We start from the raw sequence: 10,313 nt of genomic DNA on the forward strand, positions 1-10,313 counted from the left end.
ATATGTCAAGTGAGTGTCAAAAACATGATTCATAGCTAAAAACATGATTCATCAGCATAAAAAAGCAAACCATAACCTGTCTGGTATGTAACCCACAAGCATTAGCTAAAAATTAATAGGGCCAGGATTATCACTCCCAAGATCCCATTAAGTCAATAAATACCAAACACATAAAAATCGTATTAAGTTTCCATCTCTCCTTGATACAAGGAGGAAGGAAGGAGGGGACTGGGAGAAAGACAGTGGCTGCCTAAGCTAGAGTCATGAGCGAAGCTTGTGGGTGGAGTAGGAGCCTCTCTGGTGAGGATTTATGAAGCAGTTGCTCTGTAAAATCCCATGGCTACAGGATCAGAAGGTGTGCTTTGCCATGGGGTATGCTGACAAGTCATGCCCATCTCAGCCAGTGCCCCATGCTGCCCACCCATGGCCCGGGGTCCCATAGGACGCCCGCTGGGCTGCCAGGGCCCTGAGAGGGTGATGGAGCTCGGGGACCATGCTGCTCCATGAGTCCCTAGCACATAGGGAACAGGGAAAGGCTGTGGTGACCCTGGGCAGAGAAAGGACAGACATTATCCTCTGACACACAGAAGACAGGACAAAACCAGGCAGGATCCAGAAACCAGGCGCTGCAGCTCTCAGAGTGTATTTGAGTTGAAGAATATATTGGTTGTTATCATGGGATTATCAGGGCACGGCAAAGATGTGAAGCAACATGTTTTACTGTTTGTTTGCCTCTGGTTTCCGAGCCTCCAGTTATGCTCCCCTCACACTTTCAAGATCTGTCCAACTACTGAACACTAATCTTGGTTTGCTTAAATGGAAGGCTAAGAAAAACAAAGAAATCACTGAGCCCTGCAGACACGTTTAAGATCTTTAATTCCAAAGTTGTCTTGGTTTTCCCTTCTTGTGACAGAGATGCCTCCCAAGTCCTCCCCACAGAAACAGTGCCTTCTCCCGAGTGTGTTTCTAGGGAATGTGACAGCCTTCAAACCACAAGACAGCCACTTCCCCAGGCAGAATGGTCACATGCTTGGGATAAATGCCTCCACCTTGTTGGTTTTGAATAGGAATTTTGATTAAAAGCACCGAGTGATGATAACAGCAAGGGTCCAGCTCTGCCTGGGTCCAGCTGGAGAGAAGTACTCAGGGTTACAATTACAAAGAAATGTCCAGCTAACCACCATGTGTCTGTCTGTGCAGGTGGCACAGTTCTCTGGAAGGAACATGGTAAATGTTTCACCACCTCCACTTACAAGCTTTCCTTCCTCCGTGGATGTTTTTCCTGTCTCTGATACGTTGGGGTTATAATCCATGGTTGTCTCTTCTGCCAGACCTTCTTATGGTTGCCATGCCCTCCCCATCAGCTGCTACACATACAGCAGGAGCTGGATATAGGATCACTAATGGGAAGCTATGTTCGTCATTCCTGATATCCCCTGATAGGTGGTGAGCATGGAGTCACGGACCTGCTCGGTGAGCTTGGGAACATCATCGGGGCCCAGGCCGAGGGTCTTCACTTCTGGCAGGATCTGGATGATGCTTTTTCCTGGGAGAGCGAGATAGGAGGATCAGCGAGGAGGAAGAAAATACATTAGTATTTTCTATATGTAATATAGAAGAAAAAGAGAAGATAGATATAGCAGAGGGACTGGTGCAAAACAAGGAACAATAAAGAAATGAAAGGAAATGCTCTCTTTCACACAGCAGCAGTGGTGTAGTAACTTGGTAATGTCCCATATGCACACATCAAAACCCCAAACCAGGCTTTTCCCATCAGCAGAGACTATGAAGATCATAAATATTGAAAGAGTTGAATCTCTTCCCCTATACATCCAATGCAGTGATTTGTATATAATAAGTTTTCACAATGGGAAGACCTCAAGGTCTGTCTAGATCACAGCAAAGTGAATGAGAGTTGTAATACAATATATCCAAACTGCCCATGCTCTGATCTATGTATGCCAAACTCAGCAGAGTCCCTCCTTCCAAAAACACACTTTGGGATGAGAGGAATTGTGCCCAGGACTCCTTGTTTGGCCAAGGCATGTCATACTCCTCTTGGGAAGCTGCAAACAGAAGGAACATACTGGGAAGCTGTTATCGTGCTCTTTTGCTCTTGCACCCAGTGGCTCTTTTTCTGGCCAGCGGAGACAAGACGCTGCCTGCACTGACACCCTCCTGAGGATCTGGGGAGTGTCTGAGTTATCTTCTAACTTTCTTGCATGCCTTTACATGTGTGCTAGGAAATGGGATCCAGACGTGTTGCTACCAGAGCCATGCAAGGGAAACTAAACAGAAGTGTAGAGAAGAGCTTCACAAAAGAAGAGAACACGCTCCCTGCAGGTACCTCTTACATCCAAAGCTAGGCCTGGTAGCTCAGCAGCTGGTCCTACAGGAAAAGCTGAGTGCTGAAAATGTAGGTCTGTTGGGGCACAGCAAACTTCCAGGAAGCACCAGACTTGCTCTATGCAGGACAGTGTGCACACACTGGCCACATAATTGGGCTTTCCCAAAGCTCACCAGCATGCTCAGATCCACTGTGGACATGGTGAGCTGTCCTGACCTGAGGACCAGACTGCTCAATGTGAAGAAGCCTTGGCCATGTATGCACACCTTCAGAAACAGCCCTGGCAAAACTTGTGGGTGGGAAAAGTAGGAAGGTACAGGAAAAGCTAAATGTGGTTCTTTCTCCAGCAGTTAAGGTCCTATCTGTTCAACAGCAATTTGGAAGGCTTAGACATCAGCTAAACACAAACTCCCCAGGTGAGGTTATTATAAACACAAATGTATATCCAACTGCAAACAGTCTTTCCTAAAAAGCTCAAGGAGGTTGTGTAATCTCCTTCCTTGGAGTTACTCCAAACTTGACTGGACAAGGCACAGAGAAAACTCATAATTTTTTAGAGCTGGCATTGCTTAAAAGCAAAAGGTTCAGCTGCTTCAAGAGGTCCCTCCCCACTGCACTGTTCTCTGACTTCCCAGAGCAGCAATCTAACCCAGCTGAGCAGATATGTGGTGAGGCCCTGGCACAGGGTGCCCAGAGAAGCTGTGGCTGCCCCATCCCTGGCAGTGTTCAAGGCCAGGTTGGACACAGGGGCTTGGAGCAACCTGCTCTAGTGGAAGGTGTCCCTGCAAAGGAGAGAGGCAACAGCGATGCCTGAAATCTCCCATTCCCTGCCCCACACCCTGCCCCAAGAAGACAGAAACTGCTGTTGTCTGGCACGTGGTCCTCTGCCTACCCACCCCATGGCTCCCTCCAAGGACTGAGCTCACACCAACAGCGAGCCCATTCTTTGCCCCAGGTCATCCTCACCTCGTGTGAACCTCTTCTCCTTCTGGTTGTAGAAGTTGCAGTAGGAAGAGATCACTACAGGAATAATGGGGACCTGGAGGGGAGACAGTCTGCAGTGAATCTACAAATTTCCCCATTCCTCCCCTAAAATGGAACTAGTGTTTTTAGATAAAACCTGCATTTTGCTGATAATTACCCCTGTCAGCTTCATAGTTGACTCTCAGAGGGTTACTGGGATACCTTCAACTGTACCACCCAGTCTCCTTGCTGTTGATTTTTGCATTTTTGTCTCTGTATTTAGGGCAACAATGCATGCACCCCCCAAACAGGGGGCTTGTCAAGTTTCCCCCACTTTTTTCCCAAACTGAGTTATGAAGGCTTTCCACTTGCCCCAGAAACACCCCCTCCTGTGCCACCTGCAAGCTCCTTAGGGGCTCCTGGATGCGTGTTCGATCCAAAGGGAAGCCAGAGACCAGGACCCACATTGCCCTGACTGGTGGTGGACCATGGTAGGCAAACCACACTCCAGGGTCAGGAAGAAGGTAGCTCTCACCTGGGCTTTCACAGCCAGCTGGAAGGCCCCACGTTTGAAGGGCAACATGGCACCACCATGATTGCGAGTTCCTTCAGGGAAGATCAAGACACGGAACTGCAGGAGGGAGAAGACACTGAGATGGAGGGACCTCCAGTTACTGTTCTAAGCCACTGCACAGGCATATCCCCTGGGACTGGTCTGTCTGCTTCTGACCATGCAGACATTCTCTTCCTCCACTTGCTCTTTATGGACACTCAAAACACTGACCCCATCAGAGATGATCTTGCTCTGTTCTGCTCAGTGCCCAGCCCAGAGACAAAGATCCCTTTCCAGCCACATCAAGGCTCATGTTTTCCAATGGTGCCTGACCAGAGTCCTCCACACTCACATTTTCTTGGTGCAGGGAATGAGCCACCTCTGTCAAGGTAGCGATGGACTCTTCCCTCTTCTTGCGGTCAATGAAAATGAGTCCCGAAAGCCAGCACGCAAGGCCAAAAGTGCCCATGTATAGGATTTCCTTCTTTGCAATAGGCACACAGCGACTTGGTAATATCTCCATCATCACTGAAGGGGAGAACAAGGACAGAACAAGTCATCATGTGCACTGGAGTTTCCTCCAGATTCTGGGCTACAGCCCTCTGCTCAGGGAAATGCCATGCCTGCAGTGCTCATCCAGTTTTGTAGGATCAGAAACATGTTGGGAAAGGGATTCTGGGCATCTGCAGACAAACCTCCCCCTTAGAACAGAACTATTGCCCACAATGAATGAGAGCTGCTATGACATGTCTGTGGTCAACTGATGTGTTTGTCAGCATTCTGTTGGAAAGGATGAAGCTCTTTAAGCTTGAAAATACCTCTAGTACCCTGGTGAACAACCCTAGCTCTAATACCCTGGAGACCAGCCCTGGTTGGGGCTAGCTGGTTCTGGACTATGTGGCAGCCACTCCTGCCCCTCTACCTGCAGTACGTGGGGTTTGGTACTACCCTCCCCTAGTGACAACTGGGGCCAGGAGCAGGAAGCAGGATCACCACATACCCATAATGTCAAGGGAGGTCTGGTGATTCATCACGAGGACAAAAGGCTTCTTAGACCTGAGGTTCTCCTTGCCCTTCACCACTATCTTGACACCAAAGATGTATTTGAGTGGCAGGAATGACATGCGCAAAAACCTGGAAAAGGGGCACAGACTTTATGCAAAGAGGAACTGAAATTGGGTAATGGGACCAAACACCTTTCTTCCAAACCAGCCAATCTCACAATGTGCTTCTGCAGAGCAGCAGGTTTCTCTGCAGACACAGATTTGCCCATGTCTTGAAGAAGTATAACTAGTATGTCTCTTCAGCTCATCATTTCATTAAAGACAAATACACCTAGAAGGTTTTCTTCAAGCCAGATTAGACCAATGGCCCAGCAACTACAGCTACAGCAGTTCCGTGGATCAGCCAAATATTAGATAATGCCCAAATTCATAGTGCACCTGTTTGCACTCTACTTCCCTGCCCATCTTGCTTAATCATGAACACAGGACACAATAAACATTAGCCTAACTCTGCTGTTGCCCAGGCTGTGGGAAGAGAGATAATTTTGCCTCTAAGTGACATTAGACTGCAATTCTGGTAGTCAAATTTTAACAGATACTGGAAAAAACAAAGAAAGTAATAAAAAAGTCAAGCACAAGAGTCAGGAACTGAAGAAAATTTCTTAAAGTGAGAGTCTGATGCTCAGTTAAAGGATACAAACTCCCATTGCAGCATTGAAGCAGTAAATCCTGCCTCTGCAGCACTTCAGGAGGCTACAGGCACTGTGCTGCTGTGTAGCAGAGGCAGCTTCCAGCCCTCACTCATGCCACAGCCCAACACACGTACACCTAGCTGCACAGCAGTTCGTTGTAGAGGCAGTAGCGTACAGAGAGAGGAGACATGCAGCAACCGGACAGGCTCAGAGGCTGCCAGAGCTGTGGGCACAGGGCTGTCGTTGCAGTGGTGGGGACACCAATGTTGGTGCAGGCACCAGCACTGCCCTGTGGTGATGTCTGGTGGACACCGTGTCAGAATAAAGTTGAGAAAGCACATGCTGAGGCTTTCTCAACACGACTTAGAAAGGAAACGATTAGCCACTTCCTCCACATGAAGGAGGAAAACACAGCTCTGAAGACCAGATAGGAGAGATTTACTAAAAACAGCAAGTTACTTTACCTGTGCATTACATCCAGTTTGTTTGCATTACCCAGCTTATCAAATTTATGTCACCTTTTATGTCCTTCCTTCATTATTCTTTTTATCAACTCAAATACAATACTAAAACCCACAACCCTTCTCTGAATTACAGGGCCTGTCAACTCTCTACACCAATAGACAATCAGTTCCTCCTCACTGCAGAGCAACTCCCAGGACCCCCCAACACAGAGCATGAGTTGACCTTATCAATTCCCGAAGCAGAAAGAAGCCACAGAAAACTTACTTCATGTTTTCCACATTACGTCCACGAGGAATACTGATCATAATAACCAGAATGCTCAGGGTGAAGAGCCACAACTTGTAGAAGGTCATTTTGCAGAAGTATCTGAATGCAGGATTCACCTGGTAAAGGACTAGGAATGCAATGAACAGAAAAGTAAACGGGTAGTGAAAGAGCAAAAGCTCCATCCTTCCAGTCAAGAATCAACCGCTGGCGTGTTGCACTTGGAAAATGAGTCACGAGCACCCGATGTTGTGCAGCAGAGTTTAGATTCCCTTGATCAACTACACGTGGGTGGCACAAAGCTGGAATGAGATTCTGGAGCAATTCTTCAGAAAGGCTGCGCTTGCTGCTTGGACCTGAGCTAAACTTGGAAAGCCGGTTTTGCAAGGGCATTCCAGCAGCACTGTGTGTAGGAGCTGGCTGGCAAGCAGGGGCAAACATGATAGCAAGGCTCTGGGCTGCTAGAGCAATGACTGCTTGGAGGGACAGCCCCCCTTCAGGGAGGGTCTGTGCATGGCAACCCTGAGATCTTTTAAGAAAACTTGTAATAAGAGGGAGCAGGATGTGTTGGACAGCACAGACACCGGCTGTCTCACTCTCTCTGCAAGCACTGAACCTCACCAACAAATAAGCTGGCTGCAAGGTGTTCAGGAGATCAGAAATCAGTATTATGGAGGAGAGAAAGAGAAAACCAGTGATCCTAGCAGCCATGCATCTAGGCATTGGAGGGATCAAGCTGAGCAACTGGACGTTCCTCAAATAGAGTGGTTAAAGTGGCAGAAATGCCACATGTCTACACAGTAAGATAAACAAAGCAAGAGCAGCTACTGATGTTGTCATGGCCAGAGGCAGGTACGTGTTTAGACAGCATCTGAATAAGATTTAAATCAGGAAAATGCAAGTATAACCTGGAAGTGCTCCAACTGCATTTCATCTCCAAAAAGCACTGCATGAACAGGATCTTTGCAGTAAGTGCAATGATTAGGCTGAAAAAAACAAAGCTTCATGATTCATCATGTGCACAACAGGCCTTGCTCAAGTAGCTGTCCCTTAAGAGGAGTATAAATATTAAATTCCAGAGAGGGCTGAAAGCTGCAGATTCTCAAAAGCAAATAGTCTGAGGATGCACAAAACCACATTGACTGTCACCTGCAACCTAAAGAACAAGATCAAATCCCTGAGAACAGTACAATGGACAAGCCTCAGTAATATTTCATGTAGAAATATTTCATCAGTTTCAGAAGAAACTGAGGAAAGGCATGACAATAAATAAAGGCATTGCCTGGGCCCCCTGCTCCCATTGCTTAGACAAGGACCCTTCTCCTGAGTTTTGTGGGAAAACTGGAGAGAAGTGACTGCAGGCCTTGCTGATCCACTCTTCCAAGTGCAACCACAGGAGAAGCTGCCAAAGCAAAGATCTTCATCCACAACCTCCTCACTGTTCCTGCACCAGGACATGGAAAAGACAAGCACCTCAGGCACTGTCACTCCTCTGTACTGGTGGTGCAGAGACCAGCTCCCTTTTGGAGCCTGTTCATAGAGACCAGCACGGCTGCCTTGTGCTTATCAATGTCTGATCCAGTAAATAGTTACCTTTGTAATGCTGATTAACATTCTTAATATCTCTTCAATATCAATTATAGGCTTTTACAATTGGGTGGAGGTTGATTTGATGAGCAGCTGGTTCCTCCTGACCCACCAGGAGAGAGGTTTCTATAACATAATGCCAGTGAAAGGTACTTTGAGTGGCTATCCTGCAAGGACTGCCATAGCTTTCAAACGAAGCTTGCTGTTGTCAGGCTTCTAATACACGAAAAGCATCTTACACAACTCTGCATGTGAAAACTTACCCAGAATGTACAGGGACAAGGAAGTGTGCAGATAGGAACACATCACAAACCACTGAAAAGCTTTATTTTAAGTCACTGAGAGCAATTTTCAAATACTTTCATCAAGGCTGTAAGGAAATTATGCTCCAGCAGTGGTAGCAAGTTGACAACTTACCCGAAGGAAAACAGAAACCCTAAAATACAGCTTATATACAAGAACACAAGATCCTAGAACTGAGAAAAGGACAGAAAAAAGCCTCTAGCCCAAATGGTGGTGTCCACAGGGTCAAAACAAAGCATAACCAGAGATGCAACCACATCAGCAGATTCAGTGTGAGGATCTGTTAAGACCCTTGGCATGGTCAGCTGTGAGAAGAGTGTTCTCCAGAGCACAGACAAACTGAGAAACAACCAACACCAGCAAGGCACCACCGAGCTGTACCACACAGAAAAGTAACCGCGCACTCAGAGCACTGAGGATAGACACGTTGTCAAGGTGATGTCAGATAGTGTAAGAGTTTGAAGCTCGGCTAATGGCTATATGGAGCTTTCAACAGCTAGTAAATCTCTCATGTGTATGGGAAAAGGCAAGAACATAAATCAATTACAAATTCTTGCCATTCCCACTCACCATGGCAAGATAGCTCAGATCTAACAAAACATTTAAACTCCAAAGCCACAGAGACTGAAATCCTCAGCTGTAATTTTCTTCTGCGGTAAGGATCCCTAGCACCTACTTCCATCCTCCTTTCCATTTCAAAAGCAGCCAGGTCTTGCCTATCCTGCAAGGCATTTTCAGAAACAACGGCTCTAAAGAAGCTCCCATCTTCCAGATTAAATGTATCCCTGCTCAGATGACTCCCTTTTGCCCCGGAGTCTACGCACCCTTTCCAGAGCCTGGCTCAGTTTAAGTGAATCTTAGATAGGGGGAGGAGGGACTTGCTCCTATCATGAGCTTTCATCATGCAGCTTTAATAACTCTCCTCCTAACTCTGCTAAGCCAGACATTGGCCAGAAGAGAGGTAGGGGCAGGGAAGGTGATCTAATCTAATGGGGAAAGGCTAAGAAAATTGTCTTGTTCACGGTAAGCAAATGAAGGCTCAGGAGAGAATGGACTGCTGTCAATACAGCAAAGCTAGAGAGAGAGACGAGTTACTTAAGATCACAACTGACTTCTCATGTGAAAAGTAATGATTTCAGGTTGGAGTAAGAGGACTGGATTCTGAAACGTGAGCAATTCCCACTGGAGATTGATGGCACTGGAACAGACTGGAACAAAGCTGTCAAAGGGCAAAGTGTTGGGACTGCTCAGTGCCAAGGACCACATCAGCCACCCAGCCATTGCCATCACTGGCAATATTGCTTGAAGTACAGGGACCTTGTTTCAGAAGTGCCACTTAAAACGGGGCACATAACTCACTTCTGCACCTAATACCCCTGAGCAACTTCAAGGAGGAGGAAAAGGGCTTCAGGTATGTCGGAAACACAACACTGCTCAAATGAATTTGTCTGGCAAGCAAACCCCAACCCACCCATATCCTGGTGCCAGCAAAGACCAAACACCGCCACATATCAGACCAACTAGAACTGGGGTGGAAAGGAGAAATAGTGAAAAATCATCTCTAAGAGCCCTGAGAAATGCGTAAGACACTGCGATGGTGCAAAGCTGTGTATTGCAAACTCAGGATATGGGAAGGTAGGCTGATGTTTGACTATGCAGGGCATGGCAGCCCAGAAGGAGCAATCCCACAGAGGGGGTACAGAGATTCTGCCAATGCCAGGGAAGTAGCTTCAGCTGCGCTGGCACTTAACCAAGAGAGAACAATGAATGTCTTTTACTCCCTGCAAAGCCTGAAATAGTGTTAGTCCTTCAGCAACACCCCTTGGTCTGCAGGCAAATTTTCAAAACTACCCAGAGTATGAGGCACCACATCAACAGATGCTGAGCATCTACTGTCAGTGCAAGTCAGTTAGCCTGAACTAACCTTTCTCTTTTTTTCCTCATTGGTAAAGTCAATCCATCTGGATCCTGGTTTTACCACCTTTAGAGCTGCACCTGTTCTTCTTGTTAAGGTATTTACTTTGCTGAAGTGACCTGTTGCTTGAACACACAATAACATGAGCCTTCTTGAAACCATTTATCTGAAGGAGGAGAAGAGCTCAAACATCCACACAGGGTGGGAGCCATCAGCATGG

At 47.0% G+C, this 10,313-nt stretch overlaps 1 protein-coding gene across 1 annotated transcript; it reads right to left on the reverse strand.

The window, feature by feature from the left end:
* Positions 1-1,400: 1,400 nt before the first annotated feature.
* On the reverse strand, positions 1,401-6,473 carry LOC104407106 (1-acyl-sn-glycerol-3-phosphate acyltransferase alpha-like). The gene is made up of 6 exons (XM_010016292.1): positions 6,289-6,473; positions 4,864-4,997; positions 4,216-4,391; positions 3,846-3,941; positions 3,314-3,386; positions 1,401-1,546 (listed from the first exon to the last, which is right to left on the reverse strand). Exons 1-6 carry the CDS (start codon positions 6,471-6,473, stop codon positions 1,401-1,403), a joined length of 810 nt encoding a protein of 269 aa, XP_010014594.1.
* Positions 6,474-10,313: the final 3,840 nt, after the last annotated feature.

The sequence above is a fragment of the Nestor notabilis genome, unplaced genomic scaffold (assembly GCF_000696875.1).
Source record: "Nestor notabilis isolate BGI_N333 unplaced genomic scaffold, ASM69687v1 scaffold4966, whole genome shotgun sequence".
NCBI lineage: Eukaryota > Metazoa > Chordata > Aves > Psittaciformes > Psittacidae > Nestor > Nestor notabilis.